We start from the raw sequence: 24,169 nt of genomic DNA, 5'->3' as shown, positions 1-24,169 counted from the left end.
GCTGCTGCTGCCGCCAAGTTAAGTGTTTAAATGTAAATACTCTCTATCGGGTGATAAATTTGACAGGCTACCCCTTTCTCATCGGAGCACGGGTATGAGTATCACAGCAGGCAGAGTGCTGCTTTCTGCCTGCAACCTCAATGGGGGAGGGCTTAAAACCTCCCAAGCCAGGGGCTGTTGCCACCCCAGGGGAGAAGGTATGGGTGACTGGGGCAAATGGATGCCGAATCCCTGGAGGGAAGGCAGCATCATCATGCTAATCCCAGTGCTCGGATTGTGGGCCCAACAAAATGAGGTAAGGTCTGCATTCCTGGGCTGCCTGATTAGCTGGGAAGCCTCGCCATGCCAATGCCTAGTTGCTAAATGGGGGGGAAAAAGGTATAAAAATACTCTTGGGTTAAATTTCGGAATAAATTGTTTTTATAGGGGTCTTAATACAAAAATTATGGAAACAAAACCTGGATGTACGTTTTTTTTAAATGCTCATATATTTGAAGACCACAGAAGTGACCTTTTGGGCGCGGCGCCAAAGGAGAAGAGTGGCCTGTTCTTCTCTCAGATGTATGAGAAGTGCCCTTGCCTTTTCAGAAGCGGATGTTCCCTCCCTCACTCCTTCCTACCCCCCACACTGTTGAGGTGGGAGGACTGCACTGACCTCGGGTGGCCGAGCCGCTCTGTGCCAGCGCTGCACCGCTACTTAAATCAGGGGAGGCCCACAGGGAGTACACGTCTGGTCGCAACTAAACTTTATTTTAGACTGTCCTCTTCCCCTCAGTCCACGTCACTCCCTCCTTTGGATCCCGCCCCAGCCCTTTGGATCCCGCCCCAGCCCTGATGAACTGTAATGTCCCAACATGACAGCCTTCCCCCTTTTTAAACCTAGAATCGGGTGCTAACTCATCTCTTCAATGAGTCTTATGGGTTTAGTCTTTGCCCGTACGGGCTTGCTGGTCCTTGACCATTCTGGGCTGAAATGGGGGTCAGGAGGTCTGTCCACGAGCCACTCACCATCATCTGTGACCTCTTCAACGGACACCTCATCTCCCCAGTATGGGTCTTCAGCATCTGTCCAGGTCCCTCGGTCGTCACAGCCATCCTGTTCCTCCTCCGAGGCTTCCCCCCGGCATTTCTTAAAGTGTGACACATTCCTTGTGATTATCTGTCCTTCTGCGTCCACCACTGTGACCATGGGGCCTTTTACTTTGGTGACTGTTAGGGGGCTGGGTGCAAAGCGAGAGTCTTCCTTCTTTGGGCCTGGCATACCAGCACTCTGTCACCGTCCTTGAATATGTGTTCCCTGGGTCCTCTCTTCTCATCGGCCGCAATCTTCATTTTTCGTTTCTCCCCAGCATCTCTGGCGCTCAATTAGTCATCCTCCGGTGTGGTGCTGCTCTCCAGGGTTCTCTGTGGCAGTTGTGTCGGCAATCTGCGACCAAACAGGAGGTCAGCCGGGCATTTGTCTGTGGTGCTGTGAGGGGTATGGCGGTAATCACAGAGGAGCTGGTACAATATTTGTTCAAAAGGTCTGTGGGATAGGTGCACCACCTGGAGCGCTCTCTTGAGGTTGCCCATGAAGCGTTCAGCCATGCCATTGGCTTTGGGACAAAGAGGTGTAATTTTCCGATGTTTGAACCCCATGTACTGGGCAACATTTGCAAAGTCCAGTCTGGTGAACGGTGGGCCATTGTCCGATTGTATTATTTAAGGGATGCCATATGCTGTATGCCGTGAGGATGCGGTCCAGAGCAGGGATGACCGCTGTTGCTGCCGTGGATGGTACTATTTGTACTTCTGGGTATCTCTAGTATTCATCAACCTCCACTAAGGCATATGTGCTGTTGCGTAGGGGTCCAAAAAAGTCGATAGCTAGCTCCTCCCATACGCCCCCTGGGAGTGGTGACATCTGTAGGGTATTTGGGTGCGGTGCTGGCGCTATAGCGCTGCAGATTGCGCAGTTCTTGAGGGTGTCTTCGACCAGTTTGTCTATCCCTGTGTTGAGACCACACCTCTGTGTCCCTCGTGGGCCGAGTCGACCACTTGTTGGCGCAATGACTTGGGCAAGACGATTTGACAGCCCTTAACGAGTATTTGGTCCTCTGTAGTGGTGAGCTCTTCTTGGACCAGTAACATTGCCTTTGTTTCCTTGCAAGGATTCCTCTAGGTGTTTTGTTCGATCTCTTGCATGCTTCAGTTTGCCTTGGCTGATGCACTGGGCGAGGATGGCCAGTATGAGGTTGTTTGCAAATTCTTGTAATGTCTTTCACGCTATTGGGAAGGGTTTTAGTTGGTGTGCAATGTATTGTAGATATGCATCAGCAAATATCGTGAACAGCAGCTGGCCAGCCCTAGGAATGACCCAAGGTCCGATACGTCCATTGGCCGTGGGGTGTCTTGTAGTGCCTTGACCTTCTCCTGGTCCAGCCTCATGCCATGGTCAGAGAATATATGTCCAAAGAACTTGAGGGTTTGCATTCCAAATTCACATTTGTCCTTGTTGAGCGTGAAATGGGCAGCTTCTAGGGCCATGCAGACTTTGTGTAAGTTGTCATTGTGCACTTGGATCGATTTTCGAATACCAGAATGTCATTGCTATAATTTAGACACCCCGGCACATGTTTGATCACCTGAAGGATCTCCTCCTGGAAGATTTCTACCTACGAAGATATGCCAAAGTTCAGACGTTTTGTAGCGGAAGAGCCCACTGTGGGTTACACTTCTTTACAATCGGGGAGAGCAATGGGGTGGGGTTCCACCGCCAGCTCGATGATGTGGAGGTCTAGTAGGCGTCTCAGTTCCTCTTCTACCTGCCTTTGGATGTTTATCAGGATGCCCTTGTAATGCTGGGTAACTGGCTTGACCTCTGGATCAATGTGGAGTCTTACTTTGCAGTCGCGCAGTTTGCCGAGACTTTGAAAAGTTTTGGATATGTTTTTGTGATGTGTCCTTCAGGGTCCATGTTTTTGTGGGCCATCATTTTGTACAGGATGTGGACGAGTCCCATGTCTATGGCCGTCCTGAAGCTCAGGATGCAGCTGCTGTTGGCTTCCGTGGAAAGGACATGTACTTGTATTCGGGCCGTGTGCAACTTGTGTTCGCAGACCATGGTGAAGGAGGCGTGTTGGAGCCATATGGGAAGGTGTCGACTTGTAAGGGCTGTAATTTCAGTGGGTGGGGCAGGTGATATGACATTGACGGTTGCGCCCATGTCAATGAGGAATTCTGTCTGCGTTTTGCATACCTGGAGTGTTATGATGGGGCTATGTTCTTTTGATGTCTCGTTTCCCAGCACCCATACGTATCCTTTCCACCTTTTACTATTGTGTGAAGAGGAGGAATTGCTCCCCGACTGTGATCGTATCTCTACATAGCGGGCGCTCCTTCGAGGTCTGTGAGAGGTTCTCCTGTCAGGGGACCAGAACGATCTTCTGGGGTTTTGGCGGTGTTCTCGGCTTCCGCAGGGCGATATCTTCTGCGCTTCCGGCTCACTCGCCTGTTTTCTGGTCGGTGTGTGGGATGGTGTCTGCTGCTCCTTGGGGATGTTGACAAAGCAGGCATTGTTGGAGCATTTCTGCAGACTGCTCTAAAATGGGCATCACCCCCACATGCTGCACACTTCTGGCTGATGGCTGGGTACATGCTTTCATGGGGAAACTCGTAGCCACACCATTAGCACAATTTATTTTGAGTGCGTAGGTTTGTCGTGCTGAGCTCGTGTCGATTGCCTAACCTTTTCCGGATCTTTTGTGTTGCATGATATCTACACCCGTCCCAGGCTGACCACCTGTTGTGTGACTGCTGAGTCAGTGCGAGCCATCGCTAGTATCTCATCAAGGGTCCTCTCTTTCTGGGGTAATTTCTGTTTGAAATCAACAGATTTGCACCCCACGATGCCCTGGGAGCGTAAAAAGCCTCGTCGTTCAATTATCGGTGACAAGCGCAGTGCTTCATGCGGATGCGCAGCCTCATGACATAGTTGTCCATGGTTTCTCCTTTCTCTTGCATGGTTGAAAGATGGGTCTCTCGTAGTCTACGTTGGTGTACGGGGCAAAATAAGAGTCTAGCGCCTCTCGAATTTCCTGGTATGTGGCCTTTTCTTCATCAACAAGCTAAGAGAGGATGTCTAACTGCAGCTCCCACTGCCAACGTAAGGATGTTCTTTTTCCTTTCTTCGTCCATGGGGCCCATTGCCGCCACAAACACTCTGAAGTCTTTCATCCATCGGACCCACCTGGGTCCCAGGTTACCTCTTTCCTTGAGATCGAATGCCTGTGGTAGTTGCCACATGGTAGATTCTCCCTGGCCATGTGGAAATGCCTCTGAGAGCATTGAAGGCGCTGTGCTGAGGCTGTCTTTTCTGGCATTGTCCTTTGTGTGTCTCTTACGGCAACAGGGCCCTGGTTTGGGCTGACAGCACGTGTGTAGCTGACAGCATGTGTGTATTTCCTGTCTACAGTGCTATTCTTTGGTAATAGCGTGTGTGGATAGGCCACACCTCCCTGTTTCTCTGCAGGGTGACCTTGGGCCTGCTCTCTGATGTTCAAATCCCTCTTCTTTTTGTATTTTGGATGCATGCCTTACTGCCTCCTTGGCTTGGGTATTCCCCTTAATGACTGGGAGGAGGAAGAGTAGGACTAGGAGCAATTAAATATCCAAGTGTAAACTGGGCATTCAGCTGTAGTTGTACCACCAGCAGAACTGTAGTCGGAGTATTCTGAAAAGAAAGGACTGAACTTCCCCTGCAAAAGTGTGGACTGCCCTTATCACTGGAGTATTTGAAATATGTATATCTAATCTCGACAGAAGCCAACGGCTAAGAGGTTGTGCAGAACAAGTGTTATTGTGCACTCAACAACGCAGTCTCATTAGGTGCGGTAACCACAGGCAATGTTTTCAGTGCAGAGCTAGTTCTACTCCCCATGAAGCAGGAGAAAAATAATTGGTAAACACAGTAGGACTAGAATCAGCCAGACCCAACATTGCACGTGCTACAGCAACAAACACACACCCATCATGCACTTCAGACGGGCACAGTCAAGCGCGCGCACACTCACAGCAAAGAGACGCATGCACGCGCGCTGGGCAAGCATTCATGGCCTCTACACACACTATGCACCTGTGCACTCATCTGCATTAAAGTTTTACAATAGGCCACTGTAACAATCCCTCACAGCAGAAGACGGCGTTTATTCATCCCACTCAAACACAGCACCCACGTACTACGTAGAGCAACGTAGACAGTCATTTTCTCACACATACATATGTTTACACTCATCCACAGATAAACGCAGTCGCACCCTGAACCAGCATACATGCCCACATTCAGTAGGCGCCGAGTACAGTGGGGCAAAGAGGGAAAGTGCCCCTTCACTTCTGTAGCAACAGGGGCAGGCACCACACTGTATGTAACCCCTAGAGATGTTTACCAGTGCCTTAAGTGGCCCTGGAAAATGAGCCGGGACACATCAAGGGGGAGTGGCCCAACAGCAGTGCCGGTGGGCTCGCCTGCCAGCGCTAGGCCATGCTCCCTTGATGAGCACTGGCTTAATGGGCTACAGGCACCCCTTTGTAGATCTCTGCATTTATTTACTAAAGGCTTGTCTGGCAGCGGACAGCACCTCTTTCAGCCTTAATGGTGGGGCTGCCCCCTCGCCAGTCATCATGCCTGAGGAGGGACAGCAGCACCATTAAGGATGAAAAGGCCTCTGCTCCAGCGGGCACACCTTTTTTTCGATAATGGTGGCACCGGCCCATGGGCATCTCTTGATTGAAGGGGCGCATCATAAAAGCCTGTGCCACCATTTTGGATTAAAGGCATTTTTTCCTGAAGCTGCCAGGGACATTAGTGATCCCCAGCAGGGCCCCGCCTCAGAAGCCTGCCAGCCCTTGCCCACTTAAAGTTCTGATGTTTTCAACTTTTAGCTGCCAACTATACTTTGCAAATGAGACTGTACCCATTGTCTGCGTTGAAGCGATAAAACGGGATTGGCTTTCAAGGCATGTATATGAATCGCACTTTCATTACTGCAGTATCAGGGAGCCACCTGCTAAGCTGAATTCTTTATGGATGTGACCCTCCCCAAAGCAGAAAGCGGCAAGGTAGCACAGCAGGTTAAGTGACTGTTGTTGAGATATTTGTTGAGTACAAATAAATCATTTGTTTTTTCAAACTGGTGCTCTCGACTAAAATGCCCCGTTTCCCCGGGGGAAGGGTTCAAGCTTGGTTGCTTGCTCATGCTCATCAGGATGAGGGTGTAATGTTTGCCCCCGTAGAGAAAATCAAAAGTAGGCACCCAGGATGCAGCAGCACACACTCCATCTAATATACAGACGGCCATGAAGTACACACACGCACACACACTTGACAAGCGGTTAGCTGCGAGAGCTACCGCTCCTTGCAGCCCCAGAGGAAGCCTTGCAGGAAGCTGCCCTCTCGGGAGGCCTGGCCCAGCCTCTCGCGCTGTAAGCAGTGCGGGCTGCCTTCTCTGCTTTCAATTGGGTATCCGGAGTCCAGCTTCCTGTGTTGTGATTTGAAGCGATCCGGCTTTCGCAGGCAGGCGGGCGGGCTGGCTGTGCCTGGGCAGGCTCTTCACTGCCCAGGATCCCTTACAAAGGGGCGGCTGCGAACTATGGGGCTCGGATAGTTTTAAACTAAAAATGCAGCCGCGGAAAGAGGAAGCACCGAGCTCACCGGATGCAGCAGGGCCACTGCAGAAGGGGCTGCCGGCTGCTGCTCTGAGCCCTTGTCCCGAACCCCATGCCTGAACTTTCGACAAGAAATCCAGGGGTGGGGCGTGCACGACATGCCAGCAGAAATCCACACATCTGTAAGTTGTTTTCGGTTCTAATTCCCTCCGCTAACCAAACGGCCTGTAAACACGAACGTTTGCCCTGTAGTGAAGAGAGCGAACGTTTAAATAGAGCGAAATCGGTTGGTTGAGTTTCCTAATGAACTGGTAAACCGAGCAGTGAGATGGTGAAACAATGCACTCAGTGTCAGACTATGCCATGTGATGCTCGCTGTTTACACTTGCTATACTGTTCTGCACAGAGAACGGATGCAGAAAGGAGAGTATCCTGTACTTTCTGTAATGTCGAGTAGTCGAGCATATCAATACGGTTTCGTGAACACAGCTGCTATCAAGTCTTTGTTGCAAATGTTGCGACATCCGAGGCAGAGTTTGCTTGAGCTTTGGGTGATGTGACAGCCGCGTTTCATCACCGTTACTTTACAATTCTCTGAAACCCAACAGGTCATAACGCTCACAGAGCAATGCCCCTGCGGGCCAGCAGGTGCCACTCAGCCCCATTAGGAGGAAAAGAACGGCGGCCATCAAAGGGCAGTACTTTGGTGGCATAAGTGGTTGAGGAGCTGACCATAGCAAAGATAATCCTCGTGTGTAACCCCAGTTTCCTTCGAGGACCCCAATTGCGTGCTCCTTCTAGCCAAATCATTTCTACCTCCTTTGATCTGGATCTCTTTCTTTCCAAAGTTGTGAGTTCCCAGAAACGGCCTCGACGGCAATAGTGCATCCTTATCTGCAGATGGAGAGGTCATTAGGAAAGGGTAATATTATCCCAAGTGACGATGACCTCCAGCGAGGACAATACGGTTATTTGCACGCATTGTTAGCAGCAATAAAGGTTTCAGAGTTGTGGTGGTAGAGTTGGTTTTATAAGGAGTAAACTCCACAAAACCTGGTAATACATTCAATGTGGTTATATTTTGTAATATTTAATACGGTTGTTTCTATAAAGTAAGTATTTTAACTGTAAACTTTGTTGAACTGAAACAGTTTAATCATGACCTTGCTTTAGATGCAATATTAAAGGAAGGTTTTTCTTTTCAGTGGACGCAAACTTCCATGTTTTAACTTTAACTTTGTTCTGATAAATTAGGTTGGAGTGTCTTGTTGAAATGAATCCTGCTGGGAAATCACATTGCTGTTTCTATAATGCAGAGACCGACCGTTTTCTGTTGTCCTGGTTGCTTTTCAAGTCAGAACCTCCAGTAGTTATTAACTGCATTCTGATTGGCTGAGAGAAGGTCAATAATGAGTACCGTGTGTTAAGTGTTGTGTGGAACACACATGCCTTTACATTTAGTGCAATTGAGCTGGAACTGCTTCACTGGATGCACAGATTGTTGCTCATATTAATTGCGCACTTGTTGATGGCTGTTGGGAAAGATTTCTCTTTTACGGCAACTATTCTTCCATATTCTGTAGACCCACAAACTTTTTGCCTTTTTGTTTTTGAACCTGTCCTGACTTTTCACGGGAAAGGGAAGACTTTTACTTCTCTCCTTGACCTTTTGCTAATTTTTCATGGGGAAACTGATCAGTCTTTCAGACTACCAGTACTGGTTAACTCTCTTTTTTCCTTTTACTTTTTTCCTGTTTGGGTAACTTTTTAACAGTACATACAGCATCTTACACATGCACTGCAGAGGGGATACTTTTGTATCACCCTAGTCTTTTACACTGGGGATGTTTGTTTACTTTACATGTGCCTAAAGACAAACGTGGTGGCAGCAGTTACATTAAGATTTGTGCAGTATCTTTAGAGTGCACATTCGTGTTTGCCATGTTTGGCAACTAAACCTTGCTGTCCCCATCTCTGAGAGGGGTTTCCCTGCCTCAAATTAAGACTAAAGGAATTGTCAGAATGTCCATCAAATCAAGTTCCACCATCCTGTGTCAAATCCCACTCTAATCCTCACACTATAACTAAAGGTTGAACTAATAAAGTTCCTTCTTCAGGAGACTGGCCCCCTTCACCTGCTTCTTGAACGGTGTCCAAAGAATGTTATCTTTCAGCAGACACCAGGGAATGACTCCCTTCACCTGGCTGACTGGCTTGAGTGGCTTCACCCAGTCTGTATGCAGTGTCCAGTAGAATGACTCCCTTGTCCTGGTATCAATTTATGCAGTTCCCATTAGGACCAGGGGGAATGACTCCCTTCCCCTTAGGTCTCCCGGTACCAAGAGAATACCCCCTGTCTCCTGATGTTTCTTTATACAGTTCACCACAAGACCAGGGGAGTGGGGGGGAGGACACAGCCTTCCCCTAGCGTCTTTATCACAGCTCTTTGTCGGATAGCAGTAGAATGACTCCATTCTCCTGGTAATGTATGTTACAGTTCTTGTTCACTGTTTGGGTTCCAGAACCTACTCTGGTGGACAGTGAGTTCCTCACTAACCATTGTGCCGAGGAAGATTTCCTCTGATGCTTTCCTTCTCATTCTTGGGGTCCCAGGCCCTTCTTTGGTGATCACTGGTTTTCCTTGTTACCACTGCGCTGAGGAAAGATTTCCTCTGATTCTAGCCCTCTCACTATGTGGGTCCCACACCCTTCTTTTGTTATTCCCATTAATGTCATTGCTAATACACTGGATGGGGAAAAACCACCTTAACCTCTGTGTCAAACCCAAAGTACTCTCCGGTTCTCATGTACCTCCCCTTATCTCTTACAAGCCTTTGCTACGTTGCAGGGTCTTCCTGGTATCGGGGCACATTTCCCCAGCTCTGTGGGCTTCTCTCCTCTGAACTTGTGGCTTCACCGCATCTTCCTGGCTTTGGGATTCAGACCGCCTCCATTCGGTCTCCATTTTCCACAGCCGTCGGTCGGCGTTTAAATCTCCCACTCTGGAGCCTTTGGACACCAGCTGCTTTCGCAAATTGGACTGGATACCTCTGCACTTGCCACCACATTGCGTCTCGTTATGGCTGCAATCGGCTTCACGGCTGGCCTGGACTTCTCTAACAGTCCTTTGTCAATTTTTATACTTTGTTCCTCCAATGCTGATTGCACAAGTCCTTCTTTGTTACTGACTTAATCCTCATGCCTCCTTGGGCCACCTCGTACCAGTGTTATCACAATCAATTATATTTATGTCTCCTATGTTTCTTCCTTATCCTAGTCCTTTTGGTTTTACGTCCTATGTTACTGTTACAACAATACATGGGCTTGTTTTCAATGTAGTGGCTATGGACATTAGGGAGAGCTAAGGAATGTCGGGGAGTAGCAACATTCATTGAGCTGAACCACAGGTGATTGTCCTTATCCCCAGAGGGGGAGTCCCTCCCCTTGAGGTCCCCCCAAATTAAACCACCCGTAGGGGCTTATTGGGTAGTGGCTGCACCTCTTTAGCCTCATGGAAAAGAGCCCCTCCTGGAGAGAAGTGACACCTTATGAATCGTCACACACCACATACTGAGTCATAATCAATACTATTGCAGGGCACTTCCATATCTAGTGAAATCTCTCCCCCTCCCCCATAACTGCTTATCGCTGCCCTGTAATCATACTGGGGGGGAGCAGGAGGGGCTGTAAGAGGTAGCGTCCAGGGACAGTCTGTGGAGCAAGGGACCCATAGAGGGTAGGGGCAGTGGGCGGTGCATGTGTCATTATTTCTCTGTGTTACATGAACAGTTGTGTTGCCCTCCTCCTCAAACATCTTTCACAGCTCAAGAATACTTAATCTGCTCTTTAACTTTTTGCCTTTATGTGTAACTGCAATATCTCCTTAATATTTGTGCCCTCTGCGGGCCAAGATTTAAACATTTTACCAGCTGTTTCCTGTACCCACTCCCAGTGGTGCTTCATTATGTTCTCCCTATATTTCAAGAGTGCCTTACTCATGTGGGGTAATGGTTTATCCATGATGTTACATTTTACTTCGTTTATTAGTTAACCTGCTGATGCTGTTCCAGCATTCTCACAAAATCCCTTTTTCCTCTTCCAATTCCCCCCCCATTTTATTTGTATACTCTAAACGCGTTCACTCGCAACCATTTCAAATCTTTAAATCCAAAACACGATCACAAAACCAATGGGCCTCCCATGGCCCACAACAAACAAACGCAATATATACTAATTTCAACAAAATAAAACCTACTATATACACCATTAATCAAAAAAACACATTTATTTATAATAGTTACTTGCGTCCTTCCTCATCCTCCTTCCCGAGGTGAGAGAATTTTCTCCTCCTAACGCCCCTTTTCCCAGCGTGGAACAATGACCTTCCCTAACCTACACATCCTCTAATCTACACAGCGCTGCCCTTCCTTTTCTATGAGTAGTATCCACTTTTCAATTCACCTCAATGTTTCATCATCAAAAAGACCTACAACTAGACCACATGGTCTTTCCCATATAATGGGAGTACTCTCCTTTCCCACAACATGTTAAGTCATCACAACAAAACCTAAAATATCTACACCGCTGCGTTTTTTTTCATGCACTGGTGCCCTCACGTTCTAGGCATCTCTGATGCTGAGCCACCTCTCTACTGCCTGCACCACTCAGCGCAGCAGGCAGCCTAGGGGATCGGGCAGACTTTCACACTGGAACCAGTCTTGGCAAGCCGACGCTGCAGCACAAGCTCTCAACCTCCCGAGGACATTGGAGATTTTGCTGGTGCCTCCAAATGGATAAGTGCTCCCCAAATAAATCCAATGAAACAAATAATGCAACGCACTAGATGCAAGGAAAAACGAACTTTATTTACTTTATTTGGTAAAAGTAATGTCCGGGAGAGTAACCAAGTAACTCTCTCAACCCGCCCACATTGGGCTAAGGAATAAAAGGTGAAAAATCACAGAAACCTGTACATTGGAATCTACCATTGGCTAATCCACTATCTGTAGAACGACCCAAGTCCAAGCCAACAACTATAACATCATCACCATGAGCATCATTACTTCTGTAAGGAAGGCATGGTATCAATAGACAGACACAATGGATATACATTTTAAAAACCTTTGTTATTTTGGTTGGGTTGGTAAAATTCTTAACTGGCCCTAACTCTAGAATGGGAGTAGTCTCGACCATTAAACAAATAACAAACAAGTCCGTCTAGTCAAAATAAAAAGGCCCATACCAAAAAAAACGAACATCGCCCTCCTTCTCAAAATGACAAATGTGTTAAGGTAATGCAAAAGGAAAATAGTGTCTCAAAAGAAATGTCAGAATGGCTTGGGTAACAACTTCCTTCTCCACGTTCAACACCACAGGGTCTAGAGAGTTTCTTGAAAAGGATAGGTAGATGTCACAGTTCTTTCAGCCTTGCACACTTTGGCTTACTGGTACAATTCCACAGTTCAGGATTGGGCTTCAAGCTTTTGGCAGTTTAGTCACTTCCTTAGGCTTTTTCTGCCTTGTCATAAATACAGTTTTACTTTTGACCTTTACTCTCCCACAATTCAACATAGGCTTCCCTCCGCCGGGCGCGAGCCTATCTTTCGTTTTATGGCGGTTCCCTTCTCTACGTTTTGTCCTTGTATCTTTTCACTGTCAAAGACTTTTTTGAAACTGCAAGGATTTTACATAGACCTCTGCATGACCACTTCAACCTCTCTTTAAACAATTCAACAATCTTCCTCATCGTGCAACACCAATGCCTCTTGTTACTTATAGTTCTTACTCTCTTTACTTTGGCCTGTTTCAAAGTTCATATTCTTTGTCCTCGCGGCATATTCAGAGTTCACATACTTTGCTTTTCACTTATTCAACTTTCTTTCAGGATTGCGCTTACTTTCTTGCCTTTTAGTTCCCGTTTTAATACACTTCAATTCAGAAAATTTCAGAGACTTTCTAATGTGCGATTTCGCCTCGCAAGACCTTGTATCCTTTCTTTTTACATTTCAGCAATTGTCGTTTCCATTACACGTTCTACCGGCACACACGCAGCCTTCAACGTTTGGGTTATAGTTATTTCTGCCTTTTGACACAAACCGTGCTTTTGTTGCCTTAGATAACTCGCTGGTTGTGTTAATTGGTCTTCTTTCATCAACGCCTTTCATGCAGCAGTGAAGGACGCCTCCTCTGCTCCTCCCCAACTCTGTTGTTCACCCTGGAGTGTTGCCGGACGCTTTCAAGCACCTTGAAGGTTTCTCTCTTCCGCTCACTCGGTTTCAGTCTTGGAACGCTTATGGCTTTGTGAAAGTGTGGAATTCTTGCCTGGCTCTCTCTCGTTCTTCTCAACTGCTGATCAGCCCCTTGGCCTTCCAACTTCCATAGCCTTGGTTTGCATCAGCCCTGAAAGATCTGCTCCTTTTCGTACCCAGCCTCGCTCAGAGTGTGCCAGTGCACGCCACCTTTTATCCTGACAGGGAGTGTTAACAAGTGGCAGGTGTGTATAATTAGGATTACGTGTCTGTTTCTGCCTAGCCTCATTACAGGGGCAGAGCCATTACAAGTCAGTAGAGCTAATTTTTCTGGCCTCATTCCTCATCTTCCTTGGCTCAGTAGTGTTGTCAATGTAAAATGGGAAGGGATTATGGGAGCTGTAGTTTCCCATAAAATAAGCATGGCTAGGAGTTAGATGGGTTGTGGAAAAGGGGGCATACCATGTCTCACCATCGGGTACTTCTCCCCCACTCCCAAAGGACCCCCTACCGAGGTGACCCACCCTTTCCCTGGCCACCTGCGTACGGGATCCTAGAGGACTAGGATGTTGGCAGGTTTCATGCTGCCAGTGGTAGTCCTTATGACATTGGTTGGCACTTCTTAGGGTGGCCTTGGATGTTGCATCTTTCCGAGACAACCCAATTAGCAATTAATGTAAACTGAGATATCGAAACTTAGCTTCAAGAAAAAACAAATACTCTCATCTCAATTCTCAAGCTCTGTCCCCATTTATCTGAGACAGTTTCCCCAACCTTGAATAGCTCATTCTGCAACTCTCGTCTCGATAGATGTTACCAACGCAGATGGACAGCTTTCTACTTATCATGGGATGAATAGCTGTTTTAGAAAAATCATAGTGAAGGCCCTCTGTGCAGAAAATAATTTCTCATATGTATTGTTCTCTCCAATACCTTCGACCACTGGTGCGATGGCACTTGTCATTGGGGGCATTGTGTATGCAGCTTAGCTTTGTATCTTTGGCACTGTTACTACATAGATTCTCGTGCATCTGGAAATCAAAGCTCTTGTGTATTCATCTAGTTATTGTCTGGAACAAAAATAATTGCTGCATATCTAGTTTCGAGTCCTGAAAACAGTCGATTCTCACAGCATCAGCTAACACCATCCTATCCTCCCTTCTTTCATTACCTTGGCTGTCTGGTGTTTTCCAAATGGACGTGAAAAGGAAAACGTTTAATAAAACAAATTGTGCAGCTTTGATCGGGGGCCTTGTCTCAAAATGGTGATACCCTTGCTCAATGTTATGAACAAGACGTATCCTCCAATATATACCCTGTTCAGCTAAACATACCACCCTTACCTGTTTTCTATATCATCTGTGTATTCAGCAACCTAAGGCTCGCTGAAGTGTGGCAGAAATAGTTCCCTGAAGCGTGGCAAAACTAACTCTATTCTACTTGTGTCCATAATCTACAATACAACACAATAGCTATTTAAACAACAAAATGCCTAAAATCCTTTACTAAAAGAGCGTTCTTATTTTATATTTCCGCCCTTGCTTGAGAGGTCTGGGAGGCAGTGTATGACGTTACATCTGCCCTACCTGCACCATCACGTTTTACCCAGTCATATTCTTTTTGGGATGTTTTGTTCATTTCATTTTTTTCTTTTTCACTTAGGCTCAGCAGTAATTTTATTGAACATTTGTATGGGGCCTATACAGCAGAAAGTGTTTCCAGGCACCATAAGACTAAGGGGGCAGCGGGGAAGGGAACAGAGGAGGATAAAAATAATAAATTGTCCTACTAGGCCTTGTGACATTCGGATTGTGCAAGTGCAGCAACAGGAAGTGCAAGGGGGGTGTTGGAGGGGCGGCGCAAGGGGAGCTAAGGGGAGGGGTAGGTGAGTCCAGGAGGGAACGGGTGCAGGGCCTGGTTAAGTGCTAGGGGTGGCCTGACGGCAAGTGCTAAGTGAGGCCAGGAGTGCAAGTGCTAAGAGGTGTGGGGAGAGGGTAAGGTAGTGCAAGGTGTGGGGTGGACCAGACTCTGTATTCTGATTAGGGAAGGAGGCCCGAAGGCAAGTGCAGGGTGCTGACGCAGACTGGTCAAGGGGAGGGGCCTGGCCCCTGTATGACTCAGAGGGACCAGATAGCCAGTCGAATCAGCAGGGGGAATTAGCAAGGAAGGGGGGAGAGAGCAGGAAAAGAGGAAGGTCTTGAGAAGCTTTCGGAACTTAAGGAGATCCGTCTCAAGTCGGAGAGGGGCAGGGAGGCCATTCTAGAGGGAGTTTCCTGCTGCAGAACTAGATCTACCCCCCACTCTCTGCTTGGAGCAATGTCTGATTTGCAGAGGGTTAGAGTTGGAGGACCAAAGGACTCTAGCAGGGTGGTATTTAGTGAGAGAGAGTTGAACGTAGCGCAGCCCCACGCCCCAAAAAGCCTTGTGGGTGATACAGAGGGTCTTGAATTTGATCCTTGCAGTCGCTGGCAGTCAGTGGAGAGCTTTTAGGGCTGGAGAGATGCGGTCCCTGGGCTTACGGCCAAGGATACATCTTGCACTCCTATTCTGGGTTAGTTGAAGAGAGTGAAGGGAGTAAAGTGGCAGATTAAGGAAGAGGATGTTACAGTAGCCAAGCCTGGAGAGAACCAGAGCTCTAGAGACAGTTTCTGGGGGAAGGTGAGGAAAGGGGGAATGCTTCTGAGGATGTGACGCTGAAAGTGAGCCTTCTTGGCAAGGTCAGCAAAATGAGGAGAGAAGAGCAAGGAGTCTAAAATGACACCCAGGTTTTGTGCCTCACAAGAGGGTGAGGGGAGCAGGCCCAAGGAGGGGAGGCCAGAGAGTTGGGGGAAGAAAAGGGGAGGTGACAATTAGAAGAATATCGTTCTTGCTGGCGTAAAGACAGAGATCATTAGCTGCGCACCATGCCTGAATAGCAGTCAATTGGGAACGAGCAAGGTAGGAGAGGAGGTAGAGGACGGAAAAAAAGGAGAGCAGAGTGTCATCTGCATAACACGAAGTGAGAATAGAAGGTGGAGATCAGATGTGCAAGAGGAGCAAGGTACATTTAAAAAAGCTGCAGTGATAGGATAGAACCCTGAGGACCGCCGCCGGTAGAGAGTGAGGTAGCAGAGAGAAAAGTGCCCATTTGAACCTGGGAGGACCGATTTGAGAGGAAAGAGGTCGGCCAAGCCATCGCCCAGTTCGTGATGGCCAGAGTATCAGTCGGTTATTGAGGGTGGCATGATTGACTGTGTCGAAAAGCAGAGGATAGATCATGGGAAAGTTGGAGTAGAGGTTTCAGAGCATAATGTTATGTTACATTAGTAGGCTTTTATACAACACCAATTCACCAGTGTAGCAGTTTCGGAGTGCGTAGGCTTGTCCGGGGAATGTTGTCCTCTGCCCCACTGTTGTATCCAGACCTCAGTCTGCTGGAAGAAAGAACATGAGCGAGGGGAAGATAAGAGGATTCAAAGTGGGACAAAGATGCTACAATCAAACAATGAGAGATAGTGATGCAGCTCAGGGAGAACATTTTGTGATTGTCTTGTTGGTTGGACTGTAGTACTGCAAAGGAGAGGAGTAGGATGCCTCCTTAAGTGCTGTGATATTGGGTTGTGTTTCCAAGGCAGATTTGGAAGTTAGTACAACATGTAATGTTGCCTGTTTGGGGGGGGATCGAGAGCGTACTCACAATCCTGGAAGTTTGTTTGCTTATGTGCCCAGGCATCTCTATACTCCAGAATGTCAATATTGGAACTGCCAACTATCCAGTTCTTTGGTTCACACATCCATGGGTTTTTCCAAGCAAGAGAATGGACTTTGCTATGCGCTCACACCTCTATCTGAGCATTTCGGCAAGACTTCATTTTAACAGTTTCAAGTTGAATATTAAACAGTTTTAAACATGGCAACAAAAAAAAATATTGGAACTGCCAAGCTTGAACCAAGGGAGCCATAGTCAAGAATATACTATGTATAAAGGTGAATGTGTTGCTAATGGAAGGTAAGGGAATGGGTTGGTCAAAACTAAAATGGTAACTTTGAAAAATCTGGTGTGACATCAGCCTCTATTTCGTTGCTCCATGGAATGTTTGGTCCTTGTCCTGAGGAAGGTCAATCAAAGATCTGTACATATTCTGTCTCCTATTTTCCTGTACTCTTTGGAATTAAAGAAGATTGGCATGGCTGCTATTCAATAGTGCCCAGTGCTGAAGCAAGCTAATTTGCGCTCAAGAGTTATTGCTTTGTCCACCATCTTTCATCCCGTATTTGATTGGTTGCTTTGTACTATGTCCTACTGCAAGTGATGTTTGAGAGAATAACACGATGGAGAAGCAGAATGATCTTTAACTATGCTTTGTTGCAAGTGTCTTATAAAGTAAGCCTGTAAAGTTAACACGTCTCCCACCTTCGAATATAAGACCATGGACTTCATTACGAGTGAGCCAGTCCAGAAATACAGGTGCCGGTAACAGCGTTACCGGCTCCTTTTCCGGACCAGCTCACTGAGTCTACCATTGGGGGCTGTGAACTAGTGGCAGGCCTGACCTGCCAGTAGTTCTGGCCCACTACCCGCAGAGTTTTCATTGAAGCACGGGCACTGTTCCTAACCGGTGCTTCGGGGTTCCCATTCCCATGGAGCACCGGCGGGTTACCGTCAGACTCGTAATGAGGGCCCATGTCTCCCTGTTCTGCCAATTAAATGAAACCAGGTGGTCCCATAGCGACTGTTTTTGTGGACTTGGAAAAACTGGAAACCAACTGTGTGGCACCTACACATTCACTCTAAAAATAGTATTCTGAGAATTCTAACCACATGCACTTCAATAGAGAATATCAAAGCTGGAGGAACAAGCGTTGCTGCTAATTTCCCTTTTTTGTTCTAAGGCACAACAGCCTTATTTTGTTCCCAAAATAGTTGTTTCTTGTATGAAAGCTGTAGGACCTCTGTCGTTACATTAAGAAAACAAACTATGATCTTGATCTATTAATCCATTTTGGTTTCTGCGTACAGTGCCCGTTATTTTTGTTTAGAAAATGCCACTTGTTTGCTGTGTTATGACTGACTATTATTTGGATGAGAAACAGTTAAAATGTAATTGCTAGACGAACATAGCTGTTAGGTGTAAAACATGTTATATCTGTTATCGTGTGTATTGGATCTCTGGAAAGAGAACAATAACGCAGCAGTACTTTGATGCAACGTAATTTTTGTTGATTCCCATTGTGTTAATAAACTTCTTCAGGACCTGTCAAAGTCAGTTTAGGGGTTCCTTAACAGTTTTCGGTAGTTTTCCATATTTTCCCCTCACAATCCTCCAAGGCACATGTTCTAAGACTCCTAAAACCATGCATCCTTCAGATGTATTAAATGCTAACTCTCCAAAGCTGCCTAACTGAGTTTGACCTAGGATGAAGTTTGTCTGCGTATGTTTCAAACTTTACTATAGCAATGCTAGCATCAACAACCTGCAAAGGTTTAAATCCAAATCCTGTAGGGAGTTAAACAGGCAGTCTGATCCGTGTTCTGTCCCCCACCGTTTAGACATGTCGGTTCCCATCCAACTCATTTTACAGCATTGACTGCTCATTGCATCCTTTTCAAAGTATTTTTTAAAGCTTGTACCCACAGGCCAGTTAGAAATCTGGCCCAGATATTGCACCTCTTCTTCTGATCACTCTCAGCCAATCATGTTATGCTGCACTCACTTGTCCAACAGAACGCAGAACTTAAAGTATGGCTAAACTCACCTTATAAATTATGGCTTTTAGCAAGCGGACTTTCCTTTTCAGGGGTAAGCATGAAACTTCCCTATATCAGTCTGTCTGTTCCTGTACTGAAATTGTCTTTGGGCGCAATAGCTTGCAAAAAAACTCTGTGGTATTTCTTTCATCAGTCATAAAAGTACGAGGGGCCGTGGTTGGCCCTGCCAGGATGTGGTTATGTCCTAGCAATTTTGGCTATGCATTTTGTAACAAGGAAGTGAAGGCGCGCAACTTGACCGATTTGCATATGGGTGGCCCCTGCTAGAACCTTTCTGATGAGCAAAAAAAAAAAGATGGTATGGCATGTCTCTCGGATATTTTTAGCCATTCCTTTCCTTTTGTTGTTGTTTTCAGTGATTCTCTCTAAGTGGGAAGGTGTATGATTGGATGCGAGTACAGAGCTTGCTCTGCCTAATAATTCACGCTGTACCTGGAGATGAGACCCAGGCAGGCAGAAACGGGCCTGTTTTCTTGTTTTACACTGCTGAGCTTACATGGCCTAGGGATTGGGGCAGACTGTTCCTTTTTGAGGCATGGTGAAGACTTATTTGCAGATTGCCGATTCCCTCTTCAATGGTTGAGTTTAGTAAACAAAAAACAATGTGGTGGAATTGTTTGGGTTCAACACTTAGCTGAAGTATTTCCATTCATCAATGTTTGCCTCTTCCCCCTCACCCCTCTTCCCCATTTGAACCGTTGCGTTGCCCTGGGCTCACTCAGCCCACTGAGCTATCTCTAATTCTGCTCTTTCATACCCTGGCCATGCTCTCCTCTTGGTCTAGTGACAGGCGCCATTGTTTTCTCCTTGCTTAACCTATATTCCTTTGAAATCTGTTCCACTGTCATAAAGCACAGTCACCCAAGACACTATAAATAGTTCACAAAGCAAGGATTGGGTACCTTTAGGCGCATTTCTGGCTGACCTTTAACACAGTACACTAGCAAAGTAAGAGTGCACAGTCTTTCCTCAGCACGAAAGTGCATTTCCAGTTAAGGGGGAAAACAATGTATCCCAACGCCTTAATAAATCCACCTTTCATCCTTCTGGGGTCGAGGACAGGAATTGGCATTTAAAACTGTGACCAGAACGTTGAAGTCACAAATATAATATAGGGTAGAAATTCGAAATCTTGATTCTAGACTCTGGTAAAATGAGCCACAAAGACTTATTCCATCCAGATGATTCATTCATTTACTTCTGATATTATATTGTGTAGCAACACTGACTGTCCACTGTTCAAGACTCCCACACACAAAGGACGTTGTTGTGATATGATCACGAAAAGGAACATCAAAGAGCTTAGTGTTGAGCACTTTCAGAAGCAATATACTTGGATCCCAATTTGAAATCCTTCTTGACTTTCCCCTTTTGGGTTTTGCCACCCGTCAATTTAAAATTGCGAACGTGCATTCTCCGTTCCCCATCTCGCTCCCTGTTCAAAAACAAAACACACAAATCCTCCATTTATGTTATGGAAAGTAGCCAACAATGTTTGAGGGATGGAAAAGCTTGGGCAGATCCATGGAATCGGCCAGTGTTGGCAAAAGCAAGTGCAGATCTGGAGACCAAGCTGGATCTGCAGTGTTAAAATTAAAGAAACGGATGAGACTAGTTCTGCTTCTCAACCGCCATGACCTGTTAACAGGCAAGCCATCACTGGTCTAAAAATGCAAGTCCCGATAACCCATAGATAGGCACGTTTCTCTGTTAAATGACAGTAGCATATTTGTGAATCTGTGCCCAATTCAGTGGCAAATCATTTCTAATATTTTCAGTAAGTTGCTCATGAACTAAGTAGCTAATCAACTAAGTCTAAGAAGTAATATTGTTTCTGCTATTTTATATAGCATCGCTATCAACAGGGATCCAGTTTCTGAGTTCTTGGTAACTGGTGATATTAATTGGCCATCATGTTTTCCACATTGTGGTACTAGTTTTCAACCTCGAAACATGGGATGGAACACTACATCTCCACAAACAATGAACACACCACACCCCTGGTCCAGGCATCTTTGCACCACAGGCACACTTGGTTTCCCTTTGGACGCAAATGCCTCTATGCTTTCAACACAGAACGCTTAGAAACTGACCTGCAAGCAGAGATTGGGATACTTGTGGTTTGTGCACATCAACACGTTCTCCGCTCACCCCACTAACCTCACTCCATCCCTGCACCCCTCTCTTTCAATTAATCTTTTCCAACATGCTTAATACCGGAGACCAGTCTCTGTAAGCGCGGGACTGGGATTCAAATGTGTGTTGATCTGCATTCTTCCTTCCAAGACAGACACGTTGCCCCTGAGCTATTCTCCCTGCCAGAGTGCCAGAAGACCATTCAAATGTCGGTGGAGCATGCTATACATCCCCAAACCCTTACATAATGTGAAGGCATGGGGCGACCCTGAGGCAGCAGTTTCTCCTCTGACACATGCGCCTACTTATAATCCTACTGTGCAATGGAGAAATGCAGACGAGTCCACATTGAAACAATGGATTCATCGTAAATGAGTAAGCCATGTTGTCTGATGCAAATCTCGTCGTTGAATTGGGCCCAAGTGTGTGGTGTGACGCCCCCATATTTGTAACAATCTGTATGTAATGCGTGGAACTGTCTGTTCCAACCCTTGAGGACTTTTATAAAACAGGATGCTGGTCTTTCGGGCATGCCTAACTTCGAGAGTTGACATGATGCAAGGTTTAAGATACGTAGAAACTGCTTCCTCAACATGCTGGTTGGTCACAGTGACCGGGACCCTTCCTTGTGGACACTGTAACATGGGCCGGAGGAGTGGATGACAGTGATGGCAAGCAAGCGGGTGGAGGTGCGGGCCACCGTTAAAGGGGTGCATAGGAGGACGCTGTGATGGCGATTTTGGCAGGATTGGCGGCTGGGAAATTAACTGTGGCAGAGAGCGGGTCCGCTTGCGTGTTCACAATTGGCTGGACCTAGCCTGTCAGGTAACGGGGTAATGCCCAAGCTGCCTGTCAGACAGCCCAGTGATCGTTTTCTGGGTCAGTCTGTGCCCCTTTTACTTGGCGCACTGTGCACTCCCTAGTTATTGCTAATGTAACGGGTTCCAAAGTGCTGTAAAATGATTATGTATGTATGTTCTAAAAATGTGCTCCCATATGCTACTCGAATCGCTTGTTTGCCCTATGCACCCTTCTGCTCCATGCAGCCACTTTTCATGCAGCATGTTGCCTACGTTATGAAGAGTAGCCATGTTTAATCTGCAAAGTAAAAAAGATGCTAAACAAGTATAACAGTTTACTAAAGTAAAGACCTACTACAATGTTTACATTCTCTTGAGCGAGGGGCCCTGTCTGCTGCTGTGGAGTAGTTGCCTGTTTTCATCTACGAAATTAGCAATCTCTTAACATGTTTAAAAACCTGTTTGTGGTTATCACGCTTTCTACCATAAAATAACAATCAAACCTTATGAAGCAAGGAAGAGTTAGTTTCTGTCCTCTCATTTAAATTATGTAAACTATTGTGGTCTCTGTTCTGTAGCCCCGTGCAAGGCCTGGAACCCTGCTAAGCTTGTGTAAACACATGGAGTAAATAAAGAGACTGTATCGTTTTATTGTTGGGCGTGACGGTTGCAAGATCATTATTTGCAGATCTCTTCTAATGCAGTCTTCTTCCCCTCAGTCTCACGTGAAAGCCCAAAAGGCCAGCAAAGAGCAGCAGCTGGACGTGATGAACAGGCAGTACAAGGAGCTGGAAGGCCGCCTGGACGAGATGCTGTCTAGGATCGCGCGAGAAACCGAGGAAATCAAGGACCTGGAGCAGCAATTAACTGAGGGTAAAGCTGCGGCGTTACGTCTGTTGCACAATCTCTGCTGACTTTTAAACTATTGTTAGACGAGGATACCGTTTTCCTCACTGACCTGCAATTGGCAAACCTGAAATACGAACTGACCATGTGAGAAACGGATTATTCCGCGAGTGCAATCCTGCCTGACCAGAGCTGCCCTAATGGCTGCTCTCCTGCGCATGCGCAGACCTAGCTCTGAATGCTGTGGGGGTGGGGGGGTCGTCGAGAGAGATTCAGCTGCGTTTTTCCCCATTCCACACTAATGTTATTCTTCTGACTTGTTTGTGCCATTTCCTGCAATGTTCTGCAGAGTTTTTTGGGGGGAAATACGTCTGGCCCCATTGAATGAGAATGGACATAGCCCTCTTCTGTTCTTTCACACCTTCCGAAATTGGATTACGTGGGCCTCTTACAGCATTAGGCGGCTGTGGGGAATTTTATTAGGAGTCACATTTATCTACGGGGTAATTGTATCTTTGATTTTAGAGACGCTTCGAAGTAAAACAATCATTTTTTATATCGTATTAAGAGCATATTTTGATTTTAATTTCTGGTGGATTGGTAACATGAGCTCTTCATTACATAGCAGTGTTTATTGACACATCTCATTAGTTAATGCACATTTCTTCCCAAAGCTGGTGCACGCTAATCCACAAACAGACACGTATGCAGAGTGTGATCTCTAGGGATGGGTTTGAGCACGCTCAGGTTCCCTGGATGGCCAATTTAGTGAGTAGCACTACAGTGCAATCCTAGAGGGATACTGCGCTGAGTTCTGTGAGGTGAACCGCAATGATAACCTAGCAACCAGTGACCGGCTGAAGGCAAACAGATGGAGAAGTTGTAAATCTTGTACCAGTGCCTGGCACCATTCAGTTTTCCAGACCTGTTACAAGTCATGGGTTTGCATCCACACGGGAATGGATGTGTACCGAATAACTTGTATTGAGTGCCACATTTATTTTGTAATGTGTGCCACCCCAAATGTCAACGATGTGAAAGTGGGATCTAGTGTCTTCATCTTGTTACATCAGTGCCTTCCCACTCACTGCTTTGTATTGGGTGGTGTTCAGAAGTGCTCACTTTCGAAGGGATTGTGTCCTCCGACGTATTCCTCATCTTAGATATCTCCTTCCAGCTCTGCTGGCCTCGGAAAAATTTTTCTCTCTAGAGGGCGCTGCGCGTCGACGTCCTCACAGTCGATGTCCCTCGACAGCCGCCGTATCGACGTCGACGTCATCCTGCCTATAAATGCAGCGCGCAGCGTCCGTTGCTCAGTTCCGTTTTTCCGCGCTTACTCAGTGCCTCGGAATACCGTTGCTCAGTTCTTGTCAGATTAATCCTATTTACCTCGAGTCATTCGATCTGTACTCGATGGCTTCCTCGTCGGAACCGACAACTCCTCGATCCGGCTTCAAAAAATGCCGAAATTGTGGGAAAAAGATGTCGCTGACTGACCCTCACAGAGTTTGTCTGTGGTGTTTGGGAAGTGAACACCATTGTTCGGAATGCGAGGACTGTATGTCCATGACAGCTAAGGCCCTGAAGAAGCGTAGGGGGAAGCTGGAGAAAGGTAAGACTTTTAAAGCTTCTTCTTCGTCGACGAAGTCGAGACACTCGTCTCCTCGTCACCATTCACGCTCCAGGTCTTGGAGTGGGTCTCATCACTCCTCGAGATCGAAGCACTCGAAGAGGAGACGTCGAAGATC

General features: G+C 46.6%; 1 protein-coding gene across 4 annotated transcripts in view; it reads left to right on the top strand.

Annotated features, from left to right (window-relative positions):
* CNTRL (centriolin) overlaps window positions 1–24,169 on the top strand; it is a 1,220,196-nt gene that overhangs the window by 260,694 nt on the left and 935,333 nt on the right. For 3 of the 4 annotated variants that reach the window (XM_069609523.1, XM_069609522.1, XM_069609524.1), the window contains one exon: window positions 22,295–22,448. In XM_069609523.1, coding sequence (XP_069465624.1) covers window positions 22,295–22,448 — 154 coding nt within the window. Of the gene's footprint in view, window positions 1–6,536; window positions 6,825–22,294; window positions 22,449–24,169 lie in introns of those variants that run through there. The other variant, XM_069609525.1, reaches the window with a different exon arrangement.

Source organism: Ambystoma mexicanum, chromosome 8, assembly GCF_040938575.1.
Source record: "Ambystoma mexicanum isolate Mex_15411 chromosome 8, UKY_AmexF1_1, whole genome shotgun sequence".
NCBI classification, from domain to species: Eukaryota; Metazoa; Chordata; class Amphibia; order Caudata; family Ambystomatidae; genus Ambystoma; species Ambystoma mexicanum.
This window is presented reverse-complemented; position numbering and strand designations above follow the sequence as displayed.